Genomic DNA, 26553 nt, shown 5'->3' on the forward strand with positions numbered 1-26553 from the left:
CTTTTGTTCTCTGTCTCCAGACACACCGTCATCTTCATGTACTGATCCTCCTTCCGCTCTTCCAGAGTCGCAGACACAAGGGACAGCTCCCCAAAGAGGGAGACCAGCCAGGTCAGGCGAGAGATGCCGCTGAAGGCGGGGAAGCCAAACCGCCCCTCTTCCAAAGGGCCAGCTGTGGGGAACCAGACACGGCGGGGCCTGGAGGTGAGGGGTTGACAGCTGGCGGGGGGTGGGGGGGTTGCATGGGGAGACAGGGAGCGAACAGATGTGGCTGCGGGATCGGGGGATGCAACCACGCCGTAGGACGTGGGGGTGCGACTTGACTAATTCGGATGCGGACTTTCAAAGAGCGTCTCCCCTTTTTTCTGTTTATTAAATTAATTGTTTGTTAGTAAAAGAAAGTATTTTATTGGAAACTGCAGCCCATCTTGCCCACAGGTTAAAAAAGTTTCAGGCTTCAATGTGTGTGTGTGCTGTATATATTATATATACGTTAACATATATGAATACACACAAGTAGGTACATTTATATCCTTTTCAGTTAGAGCTTTAAAGAAAAGAAGAATCAAGGTATTTTAGCCCCTCAAGCCTATATACCTATAAGTGCCATATAAATAGCCCTGTAAATGGTAAGAGGGTGAAGGCCTCATGATAGCTGTGAAAATCAGTCATCACACCCTATGTCAGTATCAAGAAATGGACACGGTGTTAAGTGTCTTCTTAGCCTCCATCACCTCCAGTCCATCAAAAGGGCATCTCTGTAAGAAACCGTGTCTCCATACTGCTCCCCTCTGTCTCTAGTCTAAAGCTGAAACATAACCTAGATTTTAGAAACTTCATACCTGTTAACATTGCTCTATAAAGGAAGGATTTCTTACAACTTTGATATGGACTTAAAATAATTCATAATTATGAGGATGTTCTAAAAAGGGTAACATGTTATATAAATAAAAGCCAACAAAAGATGGTCCGTTTCCCAGACGACATGGTTGGAACGACACGATGCTTGGACCTAAGCATCAGCCTTACAAAAGCAAGGCAGCCCCCTCTGGGGTGGTTATTAGCTGCTTTTGTTCCCTCGGGAGCACTGAGCAGCTGTCACGAATCTGAGCCAGGGAGTCAGAGGCCTGAGCTCCAATCTGCCTGCCTCTGCCACGGAGGTGGTGGGTCAACTTCATGAAGCTACTCACCTCTGTGAGTTAAAAAGTCTGTATGGGAGTTCCCGTCGTGGCTCATCCATCACGAACCCGACTAGTATCCATGAAGACTCGGGTTCAATCCCTGGCCTCGCTCAGTGGGTTAGGATCCGGCGTTGCCGTGAGCTGTGGTGTAGGCTGCAGATGTGGCTTGGATCTGGCGTGGCTGTGGCATAGGTCGGCAGAGGCAGCTCCGATTCAACTGCCCCCTGGCCTGGGAATTTCCACATGCCGCCACGTGGGGCCCTAAAAAGACAAAAAAAGAAAAATAATAGTTAGTGTGTACAATGGGGGTAGGAAAGACCCACTTTACAGGATGAGCATATGAATGGACAGGAAATGATAAGGTCGTGTCCACTGAGCACAGTTCCTGTGCAGATGAATGGTTTCCTATTACTCGTTGCCACATCTCTCATTTTCTCTCATTGTTTTAAAGAATGAAGACAGCTTTGGAAATGAGGTTCCCCCACATTTTCTGGAAAGTCAGGAAGGGAAAGGATGAAGGTTTTACCACCTGACGCCCTCACGACTTCCTTTCTAGGGTGAAGGCCCCCAGCAAAGGTGGCCCGGATGCCTTAGGGTAAAGACAGACTCAGGGGCCTACTCAAAGGACAGGCAGGGCTGGAGACCCCAGAATGTTCATTTCGTTGCTGATGGAGCTGCTCAAAGAATGACCAGCACAGAGTAAACAGCTCACTACAAGGTGGCTCAAATATTCTGGTCACAGCCAGTGTCTTTATAACACGAGAGGAAGAAGGGGCTATGCATAGTCTGTTTGCTCTACTGAGCACAAAAAGGTTCTCTCCTCTAAGAACCTCTCAGTCCTTTTTAAAAAGAGAGGTTTCATTTTCAACCTCCTGTGGAAAATAACTTCCAATTTCTTACGATTTCATGAGAGGAGCTCCCACTGTGGCACAGTGGAAATGAATCTGACTAGGAACCATTAGGTTGTGGGCTCGATCCCTGGCCTCACTCAGTGGGTTAAGGATCCTGTGTTGCTGTGGCTGTGGTGTAGACTGGCAGCTATATCTCTGATTCGACCCCTAGCCTGGGAACCTCCATACGCCACAGGTGTGGCCCTAAAAAGAGAAAGAAAAAAAAAAAGATTTCACGAGAGAAAATTCTGCCTAATAGTTTGGGCCGGAAGCCTAAGTGTGCTTGAGATTTTTCTCACACAAGCTGTCCCAAGGCCCTCTGAGCGATCAAAGGAAAGAAAAGATTTCTAAAAAACCTTCAGTCTAGTTGATTTCCAATGTTGTGCTAATTTCTGCTGTATAGCAACGAGGCTCAGTCACACACACGCATCCCTTTTTACATTCTGGTCCATGATGGTTTATCATAGGATATCGACTAGAGTTCCCTGTGCCACTGTGTGGGCCCTTGGCGTTTACAGCCACCCCTAGACCAGTTTGCATCCGCTAACCCCAGCCTCCCAGTCCTTCCCTCACCCAACCCCCCGCGCCTTGGCAAGAACAAGCCTGCTCTCTATGTCTGTGGGTCTGTGTTCTGTTCTGACGACACGTTCATTTGTGATACAGAAAAATAGGTATTGTCTGCGGATGAATGGGAAAATTACATTGGCCCGCAGTCTTTGGCAGCAACGAGTCCAAGCGCACACACCGGAGGGCTAGGGAAGAACCTAAGCGTTACCTTCTGGCCGCACCAGTTTCACATGAGCGGTCACCCCGCCCGAGACTGACCTGTGAAGAGGAGAGACCCTTTCAGCAGGTCCTTCCCCACCACTTCTTTTTTCAGGAACGCAAACTCCTCCATCAAGAGTTCAACGTGCTCCTCATGCAGGACTTTCCCTGTTGTGACAAAGACGGAGTGAAAAAGGCAGCCGTCAGCAACTGTGCTCATTTCCTATTTTTTCACTGTTGGGAAGGGAGGGATAATTGACACATATAACCTATGTATTTCAAGTGTACGTGTTGATCAGACACACATGCACTGCGGAGCGACTGCCAAGATGAAAACACGTCACAAGTCACCGCCGGACAGTCCACTTTGTATGTGTGTGTGATGACCATGCTTGAGGCCTCTCAGCCGCTTTCAAGTGTGCGAGTCTCTATTATTACTGATAATAACTACGCTGTAACCACATCCTCCAAACGTGTAACTGGAAATCCGTACCCTTTGATCATAAGCCCTGTTCCCCTTCCCCCGGCCCAAGGCAACTGTCATTCTCATGCTTCTATGAAACAGGCCCCCCTTTTCTTTTTTCTTTTCAGATTACACATCTAAGTGAAACCATACAGTATGTGCGTGTCTCTGTCTGACTTTCTTCACTTAGCAAAACGCCCTCTAGGTCCACGTGTGTTGCTGCAAACGGCAGATTTCCTTCTCCCCGTGGCTGAGTGATAGTCCGGTCTCTCCATGAGCCGCATTCTCTCTGGCCCTCTCCTCTGCCGAAGGACTCGTAGGTCGTTTCCCTCTCTTGGTGGTTGCAATGCTGCCATGACAAGGGGTGTGCCTCTGTCTCGATGATGTACCCATTTCAGTTCCTTCAGACACACAGGCAGGACTAGGATCGCCGGATCCCACGGTAGTTCCATCTTTAATTTTTTGAGGAACCTCCACCCTCTTTTCCAAAGTGGTTGCACGAACCTACACTCCTGCCAACAGTGCACAAGGGTTCGCTTTTCCCCACATCCTTGCCAACCCCTGTGATATCTCGTCTTTTCTTTCTACAGCTGCACCTTCGGCATATGGAGGCTCCCAAGCTAGGGGTTGAATCGGAGCTGCAGCTGAGGCCTACGCCCCAGCCCCAGCCACACGGGATCCAAGCTGCATCTGTGACCTATGCTGCAGCTTGTAGCCATGCTGGATCCTTAACCCACTGAGTGAGGCCAGGGCTCAAACCCACCTCCTCATGGAGACTAGGCTGGGTCCTTAACGCGCTGAGCCACAATGGGAACTCCATCTCTTGTCCTTTTGATAAGAGCCATTCTAACTAACAGGCGTGAGGCGATATCTGGTGGTTTTGATTTGCATTTTCCTGGTGATTAGTGATGCTGAGCACATTTCCAATTATCTGTTGGCCATTTGTATGTCTTCTTTGGAAATACATGTATTCAATTCCTCTGTTCATTTTCTAATTGGATTATTTGCTTTTTGGCTCTTAATTTTGTAAGTTTGTTATACTTCAGACATTAACCCTTTATCAGATAAACAGTTTACAAATGCTTTCCCCATTCTGTAGGTTGTCACTTTATGGACTCTGTTTACTCTGCTGAGCAGAGGCTCTTGAGTTTGACACAGACCTATGTTTATTTCAGCTTTCACTGCCTGTACGACTGGTGGCTTAGCCGAGAAATCACTGCCAAGACCAATTCAAGGATGTTTCCCTGTTTTCTTCTGAGAGTTTTACAGTTTCAGGTAAGTCTTTTTTTTTTTTTTTTTTTTTTTTTTTTTTTTTTTTTTTTAACAGCTTCCTTTGTCTTTGATACATCTGGAGATAATTTTCGTGAATGGTGTAAGATAAGGCTCCCGTTTTCCCTACGTCATTGATTGGAGAACTTACCCTTTCTCTGCTGTGAGTTCTTGGTGCTGCTGTCAAAGCTGAGTTGACCGTATATGCATACGTTTATGCCCAGGCTCTAGAATCTGTCCCATTGGTCTTTGTGCCTTTTTTTTTTTTTTAAGTTTTATTGAAGTACAGTTGATTTACAAGGTTGCGATAATCTCTGCTATACAACAAGGTGATTCAGTCATACATATGATGTGCCTGTTTTTACACCAGTAACACACTTTTTTGTCTTTTTATGGCTGCTCCCATGGCATATGGCGTTTCCCAGGCTAGGGGTCAAATCAGAGCTGTAGTCGCTGGTCTACACCACAGCCACAGCAATGCAGGATCCAAGCCATGTCTGTGACCTACACCACAGCTCACGGCAATGCTGGATCCTTAAGCCACTGAGCGAGGCCAGGGATTGAACTTGTGTCCTCATGGATGCTAGTCAGATTTGTTTTCACTGAGCCACGACGGGAACACCCCACAATTTTTTTGATTCCTACAGCTTTGTAATATAGGTTGAAATCAGGTGGTGTGATGCCTCTAGCTTTGTGTTTCATCTCAGGGATGCTTCTGTTATTTATGGTCTTTTGTGGTTCCATACAAATTTCAGAATAGCTTTTCTGTTTCTGTGAAAAATACTGCTGGAGTTTTGATATGGACTGCTCTGAATCTGTAGATTGCTTTGGAGAGTATGAACATTTTAACAATACCAATTCTTCCAATCCAAGGACACAGGTTATCTATTATTTGCGTCTTGAATCTCTCTCATCCGTGTCTTCTAGTTTACAGTGTACATATCTGTCATCTCCTTTGTCAAATATCCCCACGTACTTTATTTTCTTTTGAACGTGCTGCAAATGAGATTTTGTTCTTAATTTCTCCTTCAGTTGTTAGTATATAGAAATGCAACTGATTTCAGTATGTTACTATGGGATTTTGTAACTTTACTGAATTTATTCATTCCAACAGTTTTGGTGGAGTCTTCAGGATTTTCTATATATAAGATCATGTCACCTGCCAAGAGATAATTTTAATTCTTCCTTTCTAATTTGGTTGCCTTTTATTTATTATTCTTGCCTTATTACTCTGGCTTCAGCTTCCAGTACGATGTTCAATAGCGCACAGTGGTTATTACGGGCAAGCCTGTCTTGTCCTGATCTCACAGGAAGGGCTTTTACCTTTTCACCAATGAACATGACTTTAGCCGTGGGCTTCTCCATACTGTCTTAACTATGTTGAGAAATATTCCTTCTATATCTAATTTGCTGTGAGTCATGAAAGGATGTTCAACTTTGTCAAGTGCTTTCTCTGCTTCTCTTGAGATGATCAGCTGGATACTTATCCTCGATTTTGTTAACGTTGTGTATCACATTTATCGATTTGCATATGTTGCGCCATCTTTGCGACCTCGGTGAATCCCACTAGATCATGGTATATGCTCCTGTTGATGTGCTCCTGAATTTGAGGCAGACTTTTGCATCTATGTTCATCGTTGGGTATTAGCCCGTCATTTTCTTTTCTTCTAGGGTCCTTGTTTGGTTTGGTATCAGGGTAATGCTGGCCTCGCAAAAGGTGCCAGAAAGTATTTCTTTCTCTTCGAGTTTTTGAAAGAATTTGAGAAGGACTGTTATTAATTCTCCTTTAAATGGCTGACAGAATTCATCTGTGAAGCCATCTGGCTTTTGCATGTTGGGACATTTTTGATAACTTATTCAATCTTGTCCTTTAGCCTGTTCAGTTTTTCTGTTATTTCACAAGTCAGTCTTGGTAAATTATGTGTTTCTAGGAATTTATCCATTTCTCCTAATTTATCTAATTTGTTGGTTTGTAATTGTTCACCGTAGTCTCTCATGATGCTTTGTATTTCTGTGGTATTGGTTATAACGTCTTACCATTCATTTATAATTTTATTAATTTGAGTCATTTCCCCTTTTTTCTCGGTAAGTCCAGCTAAAAGGTCGCAACCATGATGAAATTATTGAGGGATCAAGTCGGCAACTTAATCTCAAATAAGTCAAGAAAAAACAGATCTCTGTACTGTATTTACAACTCTTCTGTAAGTTAGGGGTTATTTCCAATAAACAAACATCAACAAAACAAATAGTTACAGCAACAAAAATATGATAAGCCAGAAACTGTCATGGATTGTAAAACAAGCAATAACTTCTTAGGAGAAAATAAAAGGGCAACTTGCAATTAATTAAGGAGCTTGAATTCTCAACCCATTCATTTCCTCAAATATATTTCAGCAGCTTTCGGACATAAGCAAGTACATTAAGGAATTCTCAAAGAACCATTTTTGACCTCATCTTTCAAAATGGGGCATACTATCTATCTTAGAAATAACAAATGAGTGTTTTTAAATTTGAGGGGTTTAGAAGAAATAAAAATACCCACAATTCTATTTGCTAGAAAGAACCACTATTAAGATACTGGTATATTTCCTTCTTGTCATTATTCTGCTGTGAATTACTCTTCATGGCTGTGGTCATATGATAGAAACCAAATTATATTTATTTTTAGTTTTAAAGTACAAATATAAATTCATATAACTGAAGAAAATTGAGATAACGTGGACAAGTATCAATAAAAAAATAAAGCCACCCGGAACTCTACCAGTTAATCACTGTGGCCATTTTGTTGCATTGGCTTCTTTTCCCTTGCGTATGTGACCTGAGGTTTATACTGGCATGTAAACAATACAGGAATGGTCTCAGGTCCCAGCTGAGAATCACCTGAAGGGAAGTCTGGCAGCAGGTAATCAGTGTCACTCTAGGAACAAATGAGCAACAAGAAAGGGCATGAGGGAACTTTCTGGAATAATAAAAACGTTCTATATCTTGATTGTTGTAATAATTACCTGAGTATATGCTCCGTCAAAATTCATTTAACTCTGCACTTAAAAATCTCTGAATTTATCATAAGGAATTATATCTCAATTTACAAAAAGATAAGAATTTAGGTAATTTAGACAAATACTAGAATTATTATTCAGTTTCTTTGATGGCTTTGGCGTTGGACTCTTCAGAACTGCTTCAGTAAGAGAAGGAAGACTTATTTCTCAGAAATTCTCGTGTCATAGGGTTCTTGCTTTGTATCTAGTTTAACCACTGATTCAAGTGCTAAAAACAGTTTGTTCCACTTATTACTTAAATGTGTCCAACCTGGCAAGCTATCCCATCTGACTGCTGGAGTGGACAGATGGGGCTTGAGACACACTAATTCTGAGAAGAAACAGGAAGAACAGGCCATGCGCTGCCTGGAGCCAACAGTGATTCATTTTATGTGTGCCCATGAAAAGAAAAATAGGAATTTCCATCCAATCCGTGATATTTAAAAATTGATATTTCTTACATGAAAATGTTTAAAGACTGTCCTTTAAAAAAAAAAAATTCTACCCCCTACCAACAGAAACAATACCACATAAGTTAATTTTCTCTTTCTGTGGAAAGCTTTCAATATATCTTAAAACTTTTCTCTTTTACATTAAATATTTAAACTTCTCTAGTGGTTTGTCCAAGTTATGTGTAACTTTTAAAAATTTGTCCTTGGAGTTCTCATTGTGGCTCAGTGGTGATGAACCCAACTAGCATCCCTGAGGATGTGGGTTTGATCCCTGGCCTGGCTCAGTGGGTTACGGATCCGGCATTGCCATGAGCTGTGGTGTAGGTCACAGTCACAGCTCGGATCTGGTGTTGCCGTGGCTGTGGTGTAGGCCAGCAGCTGCAGCTCCAATTCGACCCCTTGCCTGGAAACTTCCATGTGCTGCAGATGCGACCCAAATAAATAAATAAATAAAAATTTGTTTTTGTTGGGGAGGATTAAACTGTATATACAATTTGATACCTTCTTAATTTTTAAAGCGGTACTGTCTTAGTTCATATTACTAAAGCAAATTATGCTCATTACAGAAAACAAACATTCAGAATAAATAGAAAGTAAATAAAATCATACAAAATGCCACTACCAAGAAATAACCGCTGTTAAACAAACTATTTGGAGTTCCCATTTTGGCTCAGCAAGTTAAGAACCCGACTAGTCTCTGCGAGGAAGTGTGTTCAATCCCTCTCTTTGTTCAGTGGGTTAAGGATCTGGCACTGTCACAAGCTGCAGCATGGGTCGTAGACGCGGCTCAGTTCCGATGTTGCTGTGGCTGAGGCAAAGGCCTGACGCTGTAGCTCTGCTTCATCCTCTAGCCTGGAAACTTCCACATGCTGCAGGTGAGGCCTTAAAAAAAAGACCCCAAATAACCTATCTATACATCTGATCCTTTAGGAGAATATTAAACATAGTTTTGTAACCTGCATTAGCCATGTGTAATGTACATTTTCTCATGATAATAGGAACCTTCACGACTTTTAGAGCTTGTGTAGCATTCCATCAGATGAATACACCATAGTTAACCATTAACCATCCTCTGGCTTTTGAATACTGTATCTGCTTGCCATCTTTTGCTCTGAAAATGTTGGCATGAACAGTTCTGGACAAAAAGTTTTAACGTACTTCTGTAAAATAAGGTTTGCAAAGGATCTGAACTTTTTTTGAATGTTTTAATGTTCTTTGATGCATATTTTGATTTGCCAAATTGCTACATTAATGATGTTGCATTTGGAGCCTTCGAATTACTGTGCAGCACCATTTCATTTGGGGTCAAATCCTCTGTTTAACTTTGATTTCTCTCTTTTATGCTTACTTGGTTTTTAAGACATTGTAATAAAAACACGACATAAAATTTACCATATTAGCCATTTTAAGATATACAGTCCAGTGGTTTAACTACAAGCACACTGTTGTCAAGAGGCTTTAGGCCTTTTTCATTTTGCAAAACTGACACTCTATGCTCCATGAAAACAACTCCCCACACTCCCCCCCGCCCCCAGCAACCACCATTCTAGTCTCTGTTTCTAAGAATTTGACGCTTCTAGATCACTCATATGGTATTTGTCTCTCTCTTTTTTTGTCTTTTGTGTTTTTAGGGCCACACCCATGGAATATGGAGGTTCCCAGGCTAGGGGTCTAACTGGAGCTACAGCTTCCGGCCTACGCCACAGCCACAGCCACGCCAGATCCGAGACACCCCTCTGACCTACACCACAGCTCACGGCAATGCCAGATCCTTAACCCACCGAGCGAGGCCAGGGATCGAACCTGCAACCTCATGGTTCCTAGTCAGATTCGTTTCTACTGTGCCACGACAGGAACTCCCCCTTGCCTATCTTAAAATCAGGTTATTTACTGCTGTTGCTGAGTGGTAAGCATTCTTTATATATATTTTGGATGTTAACCCTTACCAGATATATGATTAGCAAATACATTCTCCACTCTGTAGCCTGCCTTTTGCACTCTGTTGCTTGTCTCCTTTTTTGTGCCCAAGTTTTGTTTGTTTTTTCTTTTTTTGTCTTTTGTCTTTTGTTGTTGTTGTTGCTGCTATTTCTTGGGCCGCTCCCGCGGCATATGGAGGTTCCCAGGCTAGGGGTCGAATCGGAGCTGTAGCCACCGGCCTACGCCAGAGCCCCAGCAACGCGGGATCCGAGCCGCGTCTGCAACCTACACCCCAGCTCACGGCAACGCCAGATCGTTAACCCACTGAGCAAGGACAGGGACCGAACCCGCAACCTCATGGTTCCTAGTCGGATTCGTTAACCACTGCGCCACGACGGGAACTCCCCAAGTTTTTTTAGTTTAGTGCAAAACCTCACTTGTATATATTTTGGCTTCTGTTGTCTGTGATTTTGGTATCATATCCCAAAAATCATTGCCAAAGCCAACGTCCAGAGCTTTTCCCAGTTTTCCTCTAGACATTTTATAGTTTTAGGTCTCTTTAATCCATTTTTAAGTTAATACAGTCTGAGGTAAGAGTACAGCTTCATTTCTTTGCAGGCGGACATCCACCTTTCCCAGCACCGTCTGTTAGAGAGACAGTCCCTTCCTCTACTGGGTAGTCTTGGCACTACAAAGGCTTGTTTCTGGATTCCCTATTTGAGTCCACTAGACTATATGGCTGTGTTTAGTCAAGTGTCACACGGCTCCCATTACAGTAGATGTGCAGTATATTTTGAAATTTGGAAATGTAAAGCCTCCAATCTACTCCTTTGCTCTTCCAATTCAAAGCTTTTTTCCCCCCTTGTCTCTTTCTGTGACTTGCATAATGCATATATTGATCTGCTTGATGGTGTCCTATAAGTCCCTTAAGCTTTCTTCACTTTTCTTCATTCTCTTTTCCTTTTGCGCCTTTGAATCAAATTTCAAATGACCCATCTTCAAAGCTCGTCAATTCTTTCTTCTGCTTGATCTAATCTGCTGCTGAATTCTTCTTGTGAATTTTTAAATTCAGTTATTTTATTCTTCAGCTCCAAAATCTGTTTGATTCTTTTTTTATAGTTGACATCTCTTTGCTGATGCATTTTCATTTTGTTCGTGCACTGTTTTCCTGACTTCACTTACGTGTCTTGTGTTTTCTTTTAGCTGACTGAGAATCTTCTAGACAGTTGTTTTGGTAATTCATAGATCTACATTTCTCTAGGGTTGGTTTCTGGAGATTTACCTTGCTCCGTCTGAGTGGGCTGTTTCCCCGTTTCTCTGCACTCCTTGTGATCATTTATAGGCATATCTCATTTTACTGCACTTCACTTTATTAGACCATGCATACATTGCATTTTTTACAAATAGAAGGTTTTTTTTTTTTAACAACATTGCATTGTCAAGATGACAGTTATTTTTTTAACAAAAAAGTGTTTGTTTGTTGGTTTGTTTTTTTTTGTCTTTTCTAGGGCTGCACCCGTGGTATATGGAGGTTCCCAGGCTAGGGGTTGAATCGGAGCTGTAGCCGCCGGCTTATGCCAGAGCCACAGCAATGCGCATCTGCAACCTACACCACAGCTCACGGCAACGCCGGATCCTTAACCCACTGAGCAAGGGCAGGGATTGAACCTGCAACCTCATGGTTGGTCAGATTTGTTAACCACTGAGCCACGATAGGAACTCCACAAAAAAGTATTTTTAAATTAAGGTATGTACATTGTTTTTTTTTTTTTTTTAACACGATGCTATCACGCTCTCAGTAGACTACAGGACAGTTTAAACATAACTTTTATCTGCACCGGGCAACCCAAAAATTCGCTTGACTCACTTTGCTGCAATATTCAGTTTACGGCTGTGGTCTGGGACTGAACCTGCAACATCTCCTAGATATGCCTGTATGTGAAAAACAGCCACCTCTCCCAGTCTTTATAGATGCTCTGTATAGGAAAAGACCGTCGCCAGTCATCCAAGTGAGAAATTCTGGAGGCTACTCAAACCTTTTCTGGGATGTATCTTCTCTAGGCTTGCACCTGTCATTTCCAAGTTAAGGACGCTTCCCCCTGTTCCTGAGCGTCTGTAGACTCTTGCTCCCTCTGGTGTCTGTCTGAAGGGTTGCAGCCTTGTGCTTTGCAAGCTCCGTTTGTTCTCAGGCGCCCTGACCCTGGCGTCTCATAGACGTGACTGCTTCCTTTGGCGCTCTCGGTCCGGAGAAACAGAAACCAGTCCCTCAGGCAGCCCCTTGAAAAGCCAGAACACATGTTCCACTCTTCCCTGCTCCCCCTCAGCGTCTTCTAACCTAAGATCGGAAGTTTTCTCTCGATCGCGCTGTGCTGTGCCCGGGACGGGGAGGGCTGCCGCAAGGGTCATCCTTGTGTCAACGCTATGACCAAGGACAGCATCTCATACACAGTGACAACTCTCATGTCAACGCTGCTCACGCAACATTCTGCGTTAGGAACACCTGCCGAGAGAACAAAGCCACTTTCACCGAGAAGGACGCTCCTCTTTTTCGAAGCCATTCATTCTCCGCGCGTAGCCATCCCGATGCTCTTTGCTTAAGGAGCGTAAACCACGGCTGCAACCCAACAATATTTTGGTTTTCATTAAAAAGTTAAATCCATAGTTTGTTCAATTTTCTATAGTTTTTACCTAATGTTTTTATGGGTGTGTTTCATCTCCATTTAGGCATGACGTCTTCTGAGACTCTTCTCGGATTAGGAAGTTTCTCAAAATGTCCTTGGTTTCTAATGGCCTGGACCATCGTGAGGCGTGCTGGTCAGGCCTTCTGTAGCACGCCCCTCACCCGGGATTTTTCTGATGTTTTTCTCATGATTAGACCGGGGTCATGTGTTTTAAGGAGGAAAACTACAGAAGTCCTGGGCCATTCTCCCCACATCACATTAAGGGGCCACAAACCATCAGTGAACACAAACCTCTATTAAATCGAGTTGAGAGGCCAGAACGGGGCGCTCCCACGCCCTGCAGTGACCGCAGAGCCCACTGGGAACAGGAGCGACTCCTCGTCTGTCCTGGCGAGAGCTCGGCCAGTGGAAGGTTATGGACTCTTTGCCTACTACGAGCTCAGCCAACTTGCTTTCCTCCTCTGTAAGAGCCCTCTCCTTACCCTGCTGGGCAGAAACTTGCCTGGGGCTCACCAGGGCTGCAGACCCTGAACTGCAAGTCTCTGCTGATTCTGAATACACTCATCTCTGCTGGAGAACTAGCGGGCGGTCTATTTGTTTTCGGTCAACAAGTCCACCCTATAACATGCCTCACTGTTAACATGGACCTTACCCATCGGGCGGAGGCAATGCAGAGTCTCCGGTGCAGAGGGACTCCCGTCCCCCTTCTTCCCATCGTGTGCTCTTTGGACGAAAGTCACCACGTGCAGGGGCGTTATCTCCCTGAAGACACCCTGCTTGTCATCTCGAAAAGGGTTCCACATTCTAGATGACTGAATTTTTTTGGATGGCGTTTAATTTGTTCCTTCATCCCTGTATTTCTTGTGAACTGAAACGTTTGGCTTAAATCTCTATTATGTGGTTGATGCTATGTTCACCCCCCGCCCCCGAGGTCCTGTGAGGTCATATTGACCATATCAGCAATCGCTTGATCAGGACAGCACTGCTCTTCATTGTGAAGGGACATTTTTCCACTGGCAGTTAGCCAGAAATCTCCGGCATCTTGTCCTCTCTCCCTGGACACAGGTGATGGCCCCAGAGCTCCCCAACCCTCTCGCTCACTTCACGAGCCATTCATCCCTTCTTTTATTCAGCCAGCAGCTACTAAGTTCTAGGTAGTGTTTAGGGTGAGCTGCTGGGGCTACAGAGGGAGAGATGGACTTTGTCCTCCAGAATTACAGCTCAGGACTAGAGGAAGGCACCTGAGAGTTTCAACACTGTGATCCGTCTACACTGATGAGAAGGACAGCGGTGATTTTCATTATAATTGTTCACCACACTTGGTTCATATATTAGAGATTTTATATAGCAAGTGCTGACACTGAGATTTTGACTTAAACTTCCTTTAACTAGCGCTTTTTTTTAATTTATTTTTTATTTTTAGGGCCCCACCCGCGGCAGACAGAGGTTCCCAGGCTAGGGATGGAACTGAAACTGCAGCTGCTGGCCTTCACCACAGCCACAGCAACACAGGATCTGTTTTTTTTTTTTTTTTTTTTGTCTTTTTGCTATTTCTTTGGGCCGCTTCTGCGGCATATGGAGGTTCCCAGGCTAGGGGTCTAATCGGAGCTGTAGCCGCTGGCCTACGCCAGAGCCACAGCAACGCGGGATCCAAGCCGAGTCTGCAACCTACACCACAGCTCACGGCAACACCGGATCCTTAACCCACTGAGCAAGGGCAGGGACCGAACCTGCAACCTCATGGTTCCTAGTCGGATTCGTTAACCACTGCACCACAACGGGAACTCCTTTGTTTTTTGTTTTTTGTTTTTTTTTTTTTTTTGTCTGCAACACAGGATCTGAATCACATCTGCAACCTACACCACAGCCGCAGCAACACAAGATCACCAACCCACTGAGTGAGGCCAGGGATCAACCCACATTCTCATGGATCCTAGAAGGATTCATTTCCACTTGCCCTAATGGGAACTCGTAACTAGTTCTTTTAATCCCTAAACATTTTAGTTAGTCCTAGTTGCCTCCACAGAAGGACTTGTCCAGTTACTATAAAAACATAAAAATCTCTGGAGGGCAGCATGCTCAGAGGAACAAATGGGGACTCCAGAGCCCCAAAGATTGAAATCAAGTCTCTGTCTCCTATTTAGTGGTCCTAGAGCTTTGTGACCTGACACAAAACATTTTTTGAAGTAGAGTCGATGTAGGATTCTGTGTGTTACAGGTATACGATATAACGAATTCACAATTTGTGAAGGTTATGCTCCATTTCTGGCACAGATTTTTTAACTCCTCAGAGCCTGAGATTCCAACACACAAGCTGGAGAAAAGGCCTACTCCAAGGGTTTCTAAGAGAGTCAGGTCAAATAACATATGTTTAGCAGAGTTTCCATGTTCCCAGCATTACTAAATGGTGCTCCTGCTAAGAAACAACAAAAACTACAAACCATGCACACGAGACAATCAATTACTCTGGCCTGGGCATTTTTTCCCATCAGCCACACAAACACCACACACGTGGAACCCGAATGATGTGACGGGAGCATAGGCAGACGCTAATTCGCATTTTTCATTAAAGTAAAAGAAGCTGATAAGACGAACAGATTTGCAGATCCCCACCCACCCCTCTGCCCTGCTGGCCCCCCACCCCCCTTATATGCGCCTCCAATGTCAAGGGCGGGTCGAGGGCTGGGAACCCACGGGACCCGCGACATATCTGACACGGGGTTAAGCTTTAAGGGCATAAAGATGGTACCAAAGAAATCTTCGCGGCAGAAATTCTTAAGTCAGAGGGTCTGCCCTCTAGACACACAGACCATACATCACCTTTCCGCTCCGCCAGCTCCCACAGGTCCTTCGCTGCTGCCCAAGACAGTGTCATGGGGTATTCCACAAGGACATGCTTCCCAGCGTTAAGGAACTGCCTTTGGGGAAGAAAAGAGACACATACAGAGAAAATGCGCTTCCAATAAGCTTCACGAAGGAGACACAGGCGCAGAAGCCCCTGCAAACATCAGGACGGGATGTGGGGGAGAGTCGAGGCCAGAGGACAAGGACGAACCTCACGCTGGTTTCTCCTCAGCAGTAAGAGAAAGGCTCTCTAGTCGTGGGTTCATCTGAACACTCCCCGGGTCCCCGTCACCCATTCCAGGAGGTACAACTTAGCAGTCACTCTGCAGGAGAAGCGCAGCCAAGGCAACAGGGAAGTTGCCTATTACCACAGGACAGCTATCAAGAAAGACGACCTTGGAGTTCCCGTCCTGGCTCAGCAGTTAGAGAACTTGACTAGCACCCATGAAGACGCGGGTTCGATCCCTGGCCTCCCTCGCTCAGTGGGTTAAGGATCCAGCATTGCCGTGAGCTGTGGTGTAGGCCGGTGGCTGCAGCTGCAATTCAACCCCTAGTCTGGGAACCTCCACGTGCCACAGGTGCGGCCCTCAGAGACAAAAAGACTGAGAAAAAAAAAAAGACTACCAAACCCACGGCAGCCAGCTCTGCCTGAGGGAGGCAAGTGGAAAGATTTCGAGTCTCTGAACTGGGTCTTGAAATGTGAGCGGGCACTTGGCAGGTGCCAGGGGATGAGGAGGTTTCACTCTGAGCAGCAGGTGCTCAGGCTTGGCCACTTTATGAGACTTTGTCCATTGGGATAGGGTGCAAATGTCAGGGTGGCAGTGGGGAGCAGGGAGGCTGCAGGGAATGGAGGGAAAGGAGGTCATGAAAGTAGCTGGGAGCGGAATTCCATTCGTAGCTAAGCGGTAACGAACCCGACTAGGATCCATGAGGATGTGGGTTCGATCCCTGGTCTCACTCGGTGGGTTAAGGATTCGGCATTCCTGTGGCTGTGGTGTAGGCTGGCAACTACAGCTCCAATTCGACCCCGGGAACTTGCATATGCTGTGGGTGCGGCCCTAAAAAGACCAAAAAAAAAAAAAAAAAAAAAAAAAAAAAGGTATGAACCTGATGGAAAGCGTGCTGTGCCCAGAAGTCTGGCTTTCACTCTCCAGGTTTTCTAGAGAAAAAACTCTGAGTAGTGGGGGACTTACATGATCACTTCGTTAGGGAAATACACTCTGGTGCCAAAGAAAGGTGTTTCCGTCCACACCTCCAGTGGGCTTGATAAAAGGGTACAGCGGACCCCCAGGCAACGGCCCAGGGAGGCAGCTGTAGTTTAATGGAAGCATCAGAAGGGAAGCTGAGATTCAGGGGGCAGCTGCCAGGCCCCTGCGTGGGGCTCCTCCTTCCAGGCTCGGTTCCACCCAATGCTTGGAGGGCTGTGCATTCAAAGGTGGGGGGGGGCACTTCACTACTCTTGCCCTAAGATGTGACCCCCCCCCACTTGATGCCACCACTATTTCCTTATTCAGCTCATGACAAAAACACTGAAGAGTAAAGGACCGCTCAGAGACATTCTCAGAGAGATTTCATGACGTTAAAAGCACAAAGGCTGGAGTTCCCGTCGTGGCTCAGCAGAAACGAATCCAAGTAGGAACCGTGAGGTTGCAGGTTTGATCCCTGGCTTCAATCGGTGGGTTAAGGATCTGGCATTGCCGTAAGCTGTGGTGTAGGTTGCTGACATGGCTCAGATCCTGCATGGCTGTGGCTCTGGTGTAGGCTGGTAGCTACAGCTCTGATTCGAACCCCAGCCTGGGAACCTCCATATGCTACAGGTGCAGCACTAAAATAAAGAAAAAAGTGCAAAGGCTAAAATGTTGGAAGCTGCAGGCAGTAGGGCAGTTCTCCAAGCACAGCAAAGACATTGGCGTTGTATCGAGAAGGCAGGCACTGTCCAAACTATTCCCCATACATTTTTTACAAGGAAATGAAACACTTTAATTCTTCAGATTTCTAATGTTTTAAAGGACAGCATACTCAATAAATATTAGTTCTATTATATTTTTAAAGTCCTTGTATATTTACAACCAATAGTGAAAGTTAACAGTTGACGACCAATTCTTGGGGGGGGGGAAGGGCCACACCCAAGGCATATGGAAGTTTCTGGGCCAGGGATCGCATCTGAGCTGCAGCTGCAACCTATACCACAGCTACAGCAACATGGGGTCCAAGCCATGTCTGCGACCTACACCACAGCTCATGGCAATGCCAGATCCTAAACCCACTGAGCAAGGCCAGGGATCGAACACGGAACCTCATGGTTCCTAGTCGGATTTGTTTCCACTGCGCCATGACGGGAACTAGAGGCCTGCTTTTAAAGGTTGTGACTCCACCGTAATTCTTCCCATTGATTAAGACCCTGCTGCAAGATCTCAGCCTCCCCGGGCATCTCTATCAGCCCCCACGACTGGGCAAGGCGAGGCCCACCTGCCCGGAACACCCACCTGATGTAGTCCTCGTGGCTGGAGCTCTCACTGCAGATAAAAGCAACCTCGACCTCTTGACTGGAAAGAGCATCTTCCAAAGAAATCTGCTTCACCTCCTCAATGCTCCCCAGCTCTCGTCTGTTTGAGAAGAACAGACAATGGAACGCAAAGCACCTGGGCTGAGACGGGGGCACCATCCTTCCCCCAGCTCCCAAGGGTGTCCTGACAGTCGGCTTCTGCAAATGAAGAAATGAATCCCCCCGCCCCCCCCACTTCCAGAGCCTTCTCCACCACTCCATTCTCTCAGGGGTGAAGTCAGGGGCCTGACATTGAACGCCGACACCGCCTCGAACAGCCCAGGTGACGTGGGAGTCTCCGCGTGACCTCACTTCTAAAATACTGAGAACTGATCTCCCGTCATCTCATGAGAAGGGTGTGTGGTCACTGCCGGCTCCAAGCTCTTGGCCCAACACCACGACTACCAAACCCGATCCAAATCCGAGACAGTAACGCCGCTGAGGCGCAAACTGCTGGGCGACTTCTCGTGCCTTCGTGTGCATTGTGACCTCGTGAGGGTCAAGTGGAAGCTGGGCTGTCACTGCCTCCCTGACAGCTGAGCTGATGGACCCTGGAGAGCGGGGGCTCCACGGCTAACCAGGAGCAGAGGCAGGACTGGAGCCCCAAGCCTCCTGACTCCTACAGAGTACAAAGGACCCCCCGCTTTAGAAGTGTGGAGAGCCCTGCTCATCTGCACTCTGCCCCCGAGCAGAGGTGGAGCAGAGGAGGGGTCCCCCAACGGGGGCTGTCACAGAGGAAATGGGCAGCCAGCAGGATGCTCGGCCAGCTCAGAGCCCCACCCCTGCTGCAGCGCCAGAGGGCATGTGGGTTCCTCCACTCCGTATGATCATCTCTAGGTCCATCAGAGGGGAAAGGCGGGGGCGGGGGGGGGGTGGATAAATTAGGAGTTTGCCATTAACAGATACACAAGCAACAAGGACCTGCCGTGGAGCACAGGGAACTCTGCTCAGTATTCTGTAATAAGCCACGCAGGAAAAGAATCTGAACAAGAACATATGAGGTCTGTGTGCGACAGGGAGGAAGACAAGTCACACATATGACAACCACACAAGACTAATGGGGGGGGGGTGAGTTCCCGTCGTGGCTCAGCGGTTAACGAGCCCGACTAGTATCCATGAGGACGTGGGTTCAATCCCTGGCCCCACTCAGTGGGTTAAGGATCCGGTGCTGCCGTGCGCAGTGGTATAGGTTGCAGACCCAGCTCGGATCCCAAGTTGCTGTGGCTGTGGTGTAGGCCAGCGGCTGCAGCTCCGGTTGGACCCCTAGCCTGGGAACTTCCATATGCCGCAGGTGTGGCCCTAAAAAGCAAACAAAAAGACTAACAGGGGATACTGTGCTGGGGGTACGGGTGGGGATTCAAAGAACACCTGGTTCAGGGTCTTGGACAAGGCTTCCTGGGGCAGGGATGGGACGGCATCAGGTCGTGAGGAATGGGGCTCGTAAGGAGCAGACAGTGTGGTGACAGCAGGTGTGGGGGGGGGCGTGATGAGCTGGCCATCCCGGCATGTGACCTGGTCAGGAGTTCCTGTTCAGCCAGCTGGCAAAGGGCTGGGCAGGGGGGATGTAGAGGCCCCGCCTCAGCCTGGAGCTCAGGTCAAGGGCAACCCCAGCTTGTAGGCAGGGCTGCAGGGGGAGGTCCGGTGCCAGCCACTGCGATGTCTGTCTCCCACCTGTGCTGCCCCATCGAGTCTTACTGGGAGGCGAAGACTGACCCAGGGCCGAGTCCCAGCACTTCTGGGACTCCGCAGTGCCGCCAATGCACTTGAAATCCTTAAGGAAGGCATTCCCGTCGCGGCTCAGTGGGAACGAACCCAACAAGTATCCATGAGGTTGCGGGTTCCATCCCTGGCCCCGCTCAGTGGGTTAAGGATCTGGTGTTGCCGTGAGCTGTGGTGTAGGTTGCAGACTAAGCATGGATCTGGCATTGCTGTGGCTCTGGCATAGGCCAGCAGCTGCAGCTCTGATAAGACCCCCCCCAGCCTGGGAACCTCCATATGCTGCAGATAGGGCCCTAAAAAGCAAAAAAAAAAAAAAAAAAAATCCTTAAGGAAGGGCCAGGTTGTGAAACACAAGCTGGAAGAAAGCAGGTCCCATAAGTTAAAATTTGAATGAGGTTCTCCGTGGACCATCCCCAGGGACTTAAGCTCTGGGTATTTAGCTGATTTCTCTAAAGACTACAAAGCGCAGATGTGCCTGACTTGTGCTCCGCCACAGGGCCTTGGCCCACCTCTAGTTCACAATTATTACTGATAAAGGATGTTACACAGGGCTAGTTTGGTAAGGGTGTGTGTGTGTGTGTGTGTATGTGTGTGTGTGGTGGGGTTTGGGGAAGGAGCTGAGGGTGGGCCAGGGAAGAAGACAGCGGTGGTAAGTTTGGTTCAGTTGAGTTACAGGAGATGAATGAACCCTTAAAAGCAGGGCTCAGAATTCTCAAAGGAAAAGAGGACACATGGTGTTGAAAAGATGGGCTTTGGGGAGTTCCCATCGTGGCTCAGCAGTAATGAACCTGACTAGGATCCATGAAGATGAGGGTTCGATCCCTGGGCTCGCTCAGTGGGTTGGGGATCCAGTGTGGCCATGAGCCACGGTGTAGGTCACAGACACGGCTCAGACCCCAAGATGATGTGGCTGTGGCAGGCAGTTGCAGCTCCAATTTGACCCCTAGCCTGGGAACTTTCATATATGGCAGGTACAGCTCTAAAAAGAAAAAAAAAAAAAAAAAAAAAAAAAAAAAAAAGGCTTTGGAACCTGAGCCCTGTGCTCTAGTCCAGTTCTTAGATTTTTCCAGCTGTGTGACCTCAGGCAAATTATTTCACCTCTCTGTGGCTCAGCTTCTTTCTTGGTAAACTGGGCTGATATTGGCATCTAAGTCAAACAATTGGTAAGGCTGGTGAAGCCCAGGGCCCTGCATGGACGGCTGTCATGGTACCGGGAGCCTCTCAGACCAACCCACACGCATTTGCTGTGCCCCTTTTGCTACTGTCAGGCCCTGGGCTACCCCCACCCCCACCACTGCCTTTGCAGTCCCCTCCATCCCAGCAGCAGATCAAGCCCCTTCGGTTCCCAGACTCTCTGAACTTGAGATCTATGGGGCGGACCCTGCCCAGTCCCCTGGAAGAACCCCGGAGCCGGCTCGCTCTCTCCGGGCTCTGGGGAGACTCTCTGTGTCCCGTGGCCTAACCCACTGTGAATTACACGGCACCCGGCAAAGCCAAGCTACCTGGACACGAAGCCAATCAGGTTCAGGAACTCGGAGGAAGCGTTGGGACTCCGCAGGTCCCGGATCCGCACGGAGCCGGCTCGGCCCACGCCCACCACCACCACGCCAAACCTCCTCTGGGGCTGCAAAACAAGGGACCCCAGTGGGGGGTTAAAAACAGTCCAGGCGTCTAGCAGAGAAGAGCAAAACAAAGACAGGTGGGCAGGAACTGTCAGGGTCCAGACAGGCAAGCAGGGAGCCCACCCTGAGCTCACAAGAAGCCCCGCACAGTCAGCAAGCGGGTAAGATGCTCGCGGAAACGCGGGCTCCTCCCACATTCCCACGGGTGCTGGAACTTGCACCATCCATGGACAAGGCTCCTTGCATCTGGCTCTCGACTGACTTCCACGGCCACCGCCCCCACGAAGACAGATCTTCCTGCGCCAGCCACACCCAGCCCTAGTCTGATGGCCTTGGACGTGCAAAAGGGTCATTCTGAGGCTGCAGCTGCTCAGCGCGATGTGGGGAGGCGGGGCACATGGCAAATCAGGAGCTGTTCCCTGGCTCACACGCCTCCCCATGGCTTTCTGGTGACCATCTTCCTGTCCTGTGGCAGCTTACTCATTATCTGGGTACACTCTTTGGAGGCTGGATGCTATGGTATTAAAATGCAAACTCAGGTTGACTTTTTCAAGTTTACAGCAACTCACTACAAATCCAAACTGAGAAAAATGCTCTCTCCACGTCCCGCAAACCCACTACTTCTTGGATGTCGCAGAGCAGAGAAACTTGAGCGTCCACCCTAGGCGCTCCTGTCCTTCCCCTTTGTCATCTGGGTATTGCCATCTCCCACCGAGTCTGACCCTCTTCCTGTGTCCACTGCTCTCATCTTGCCTCCTGCCTGATGATGGGACAAACTTCCACCTGGCCTCACCCTTCCCAGGAGTGGTCCCCAGGCGTGCGGAGCAGAGGCCGAAGTGAAAACTAAGTCCCTGCCCCGATTAAAGCCCTTCCTTTCCCAGCCGTTACGGTCCGAATGTATCCCCCCAAAAGGGATATGTGGGAACTCTATCCCCCCGTAGGAGGGTAGTAGGAGGTGGGGCCTTTGGGAGGAAACTAGGATGCGATGAGGTCACGAAGGTGCCCTCCCAATTGGGGCTGGTGCCCTTCTAAGTCAGGGGAGAGCATGCCTCCTCTTCCTGCTCTGGCCACGTGAGGACACAATGAGAAGTCGGCCCTCTGCACCCCAGAAGGGGGCCCTAGCCAGATTTTTCAGCCTGATCTCAGATTTGTAGACTCAGGACGTTGAGAGAGAAATTTCTGTGATACTTTATTACAGCAGCCCAAACGGTCAGACAGTTTGTAGGAAGCCACCTAAAGGAAAACAAAAACTAAAACCCAGGTCCATGTTCTTTACCAGACACACAAGACCTGCCTCCCCGTGGCTCCAGCCTGCTTCTCCAGCCTCTCTTGCTGGTCACCTCTCCCACCATGTACCTTTCAGCTTCCGACCTTCCAAACGACTTGAAAGTATGCAGAATACTCACAACCGTTGGCTCCCTCTAAGTCTTTGCAAATCCTGTTCCCCTTGCCTGGAAGGAACTCTCCCCACCATCCACGAGGGGACACCTTCAAAGCTTTTGAGACCTGGGCATTTACAGTCTATGAAGCCCTTCCTGATGCAGCAGTTAGATTTTTTTTGCATATAAAATCCACCCATTTTAGGGTACAGTTCTATGAGTTCTGACCCACACACATGCATAAACCTATCACAGTCGAGACAGAGAACAGTTGTACCACCCCCCCCATACACCCGTGTTCCTTTGTGGTCAATCCCTACCCCACCCCCAGGCAACCACTGGTCTGTTTCCCATCCCAATAGTTTTGCCTTTTCTAGAATGTCATATAAAAGAAATCATACAGCGAGTACTCCTTTGAGTCTGGCTTTTACTTAGCACAGTGCATTTTTCATGCGTGTTGTTGCTTGCATCAATAATTTCTTTTCAAATACCATATGATATCATTCATACATATGAATCTAAAATATGACACAAATGAACCTAACTACGAAACAGAAACCGACTTCTAGAGAACAGACCTGTGGGGCAGCCTTCTCATGGGGAAGGGGTGGATTGGGGGTTTGGGGTTAGCAGACGCAAACTATTATATAGTAAATATGGATAAATGACAAGGTCCTACTGGAATTGCACGAGGAACTATATTCAATATCCCGTGATAAACTATAATGAAAAAGAACATATGTATGTATAACCTTGTCACTCTGCTGTACCCCCGAAATTAACACATCATAAATCAACTAGTCTTCCATTACAAAATTTAAAAATTATTATTATTATTTTCTTTGGTCTATTCAGGACCTCACACGTGGCACATGGAGGTTCCTGGGCTAGGGATCAAATTGTAGCCATAGCTGCTGGCCTACACCACAGCCACAGCCACATGGGATCTGAGCTGTGTCTGTGACCTACACCACAGCTCACGGCAATGCCGGATCCTTAACCCACAGAGCGATGCCAGGGATCGAACCCACATCCTCATGGATACTAGTCAGGTTTGTCAACCACTGAGCCATGACAGGAACGCCACAAATTAATGTCTTTTTATTACTGAGTACAGTCCATTCCATGTTCATAACAGCATGTTTATCCATTGGGCAGATGAAGAACTTTTCTGATGCTTCCAGTTCAAATACGTTCATAATTCATTCAACTGTCAGTAAAGCTGCTATAGACAGTCATGTCCTACTTTTTGTGTACACACAGTTCTTATTTAAATACCTGGGTATGAATTTGCTGGGTCATATGGCAAATGCAGGCTTAACTTTATGATAAATTGCCAAACTGCTTTTTTCCCAAAGTGTACTGTTTTGCATGCTTGCCACCAATGTATGAGAGCTCCAGCTGTTTTGCATTCTCACTGGCACCTGGTATTACTGGATTTTTCTCCTCTTTTTATGTTAGCCATTATAATAGGTGTGCTGTGGTCTCTCAGTGAGGTTTCTATTTGCGTTTCCATAATGACTAGTGATGCTGAACATTGTTTCATGTGTTTGTCACCTACGTATCTTCACCACTGAAATTTAAGTCCAAATTCTTGAGTTTTTAGTTTATACATTTTTGATACAATTCATTTGTCAGCTATGGAATTTGCAAACAACTTATCCTAGTCTGTAGCTTGTCTTTTCATTTTCTTAAGAATGACTTTTGAGGAGTTCCCGTCGTGGCGCAGTGGTTAACGAATCCAACTAGGAGCCATGAGGTTGCAGGTTCGGTCCCTGCCCTTGCTCAGTGGGTTAAGGATCCGGCGTTGCCGTGAGCTGTGGTGAAGGTCGCAGATGCGGCTTGGATCCTGCGTTGCTATGGCTCTGGCATACGCCAGGGGCTACAGCTCCGACTGGACCCCCAGCCTGGGAACCTCCATATGCCGTGGGAGTGGCCCAAGAAATGGCAAAAAAAGACAAACAAACAAAAAGAATGACTTTTGAGGAGCTAAAGTTCACACACATGCACACACACATATATATTTATATTTATAAATATATTTTAATGGCTACATCCACAGTATACAGAAGTTCCTGTGTCAGAAACTGAATCTGAGCCACAACTGCTACCTACACTACAGCTGTGGCAATACCAGATTCTTCAACTGACTGTGCCGGGCTGGGGATTGAACCCTTGGCTCTACAGCAGTTAGATTCTTAACCCATTGCACCTCATCAGGAACTCCTAAAGGCCTTAGTTTTTATGAAGTCCATCTTACCAAAATTTTTGTAATGGATCATTCTTCTGGCTAACCCAAGGTCCCAAAATTTTCTCCCGTGTTTTCTCTGAGGGGTTTTATAGTTTAAGGTTCATAGTTTTAGGTGTTTTATAGTCATGTTCTGGTTTGAATTCATTTTTACATATGGAATAAGGCATGGACCCAGGTGCCGTATCACCTGCCTACACCTAGGATTTTAAACAGACCTGGACTTTGCCAGCTCACACGCCATTTCACTTTCTCTGGAAGCCATAAAGGTTCTTCTTATTCTTTTTGGCCTATGATATCCAATTGTTTCAACATCATTTATTGAGAAAGTCCATCCTTTTCCTACTGCAATGCCTTTGTACCTTTGTGGAAACTGTCTTGATTACTGCAGTTTTATAGTATTTTTTTTTTTCCGTTCCCTATTGCATTAATTTCCGCTCTTATCCTTAGCTGCTCTTTTAAGTTTTCTGCTTATTTTGGGTTTCATATGCTTTTTAAAAATTTCTTAGGATGGGAGTTTAGGTTATCAATTAAAAAACTTTCCTTTCAGAAATAGACCTTTAGTGCCACACATTTCCCTTGTGAGTGATGACAATATTTTGGCTGCATCCCACAAATTGTGAAAGTCACGCTTTCATTTTCATTCACTTAACAGCACTCTCTGATTTTCCTTTTGATTAACTCTTTGGTCAACGGCTTCTTCAGAAGTATGTTATTTAGGTCCAAATGTTTAGCATTTTCCAAATACTCTTCTACTACAAGTTTCCTATTTAATTTCACTTCAGGCAGAGAACATCCTTTAAATGACTTGAATTCTTCAAAATTTTTAAAACATGTTTTATGACCCAGAAGAGGGTCCATCTTGGTAAATGTTTTGAGTGCACTTAAAAGAATGTGTATTCTGCTGCAGGTATGACCGTAAAAAGAAAAAAACATGTGTCTTCTACCGCTGTTGGATGTACTGCTCCTTAAGCCTGTTAGATCAAGATGGTAGTCACTCAAGTCTCCTATCGCCTTACGGATTTCCTGCCCATTTACTCTATCAGTCATTGAAAGGTACTGGAATCTTTGACTGTGATTTAGATTTGTGTCTTTTTCTTTACCGTCCTGTCAGTTTTTGACTTATGTATTTCAAAGCTCTATTGTTAGGTATATACATGTTTAGGGTAATTTTGTCATCTTGATCAATTGACCACTTCATCATTCCGAAATAACCGTTTTTATTCCTGGTAGTATTCTTCGTCCTGAAATTTGTCTGTTATTGACAATCCACGACCAGTTTCCACTGATCTGAGCGAGCACACTTAGGACATTTTTTCCAACCTTTACTTTTTTTTCCTTTTTCTTTTTACCGCCACACCTGCCGCATATGGAAGTTCCCAGGCCAGGGGTCAAATCGGGACTGCAGCTGCAGGCCTACACCACAGCGACTCCAGATCTGAGCTGCATCTGTGACCTAAGCCATTGTGGCCATGCCAGATCCTGAAGCGACGGAGCGAGGCCAGCGATGGAACCTGCATCCTCGCGGAGACTAGGTCAG

General features: G+C 46.5%; 1 protein-coding gene and 1 long non-coding RNA gene across 3 annotated transcripts in view; one reads left to right on the forward strand and one right to left on the reverse strand.

The window, feature by feature from the left end:
* BLVRA (biliverdin reductase A) overlaps nt 1-26553 on the reverse strand; it is a 53918-nt gene that overhangs the window by 3646 nt on the left and 23719 nt on the right. For both annotated transcript variants that reach the window (XM_003134889.4, XM_021078651.1), the window contains 5 exons: nt 21267-21388; nt 17987-18106; nt 15477-15574; nt 2897-3004; nt 1-172 (listed from right to left, as the gene is read on the reverse strand). In XM_003134889.4, the coding sequence (XP_003134937.1) occupies nt 1-172; nt 2897-3004; nt 15477-15574; nt 17987-18106; nt 21267-21388 (620 nt within the window). The remainder of the gene's footprint in view (nt 173-2896; nt 3005-15476; nt 15575-17986; nt 18107-21266; nt 21389-26553) is intronic.
* Nucleotides 48-26386, forward strand: LOC110257518. Its single transcript, XR_002340258.1, has 3 exons — nt 48-204; nt 4475-4574; nt 25924-26386. It is a non-coding gene; the product is annotated as an uncharacterized LOC110257518 (long non-coding RNA).

This window comes from Sus scrofa, chromosome 18, assembly GCF_000003025.6.
Source record: "Sus scrofa isolate TJ Tabasco breed Duroc chromosome 18, Sscrofa11.1, whole genome shotgun sequence".
NCBI lineage: Eukaryota > Metazoa > Chordata > Mammalia > Artiodactyla > Suidae > Sus > Sus scrofa.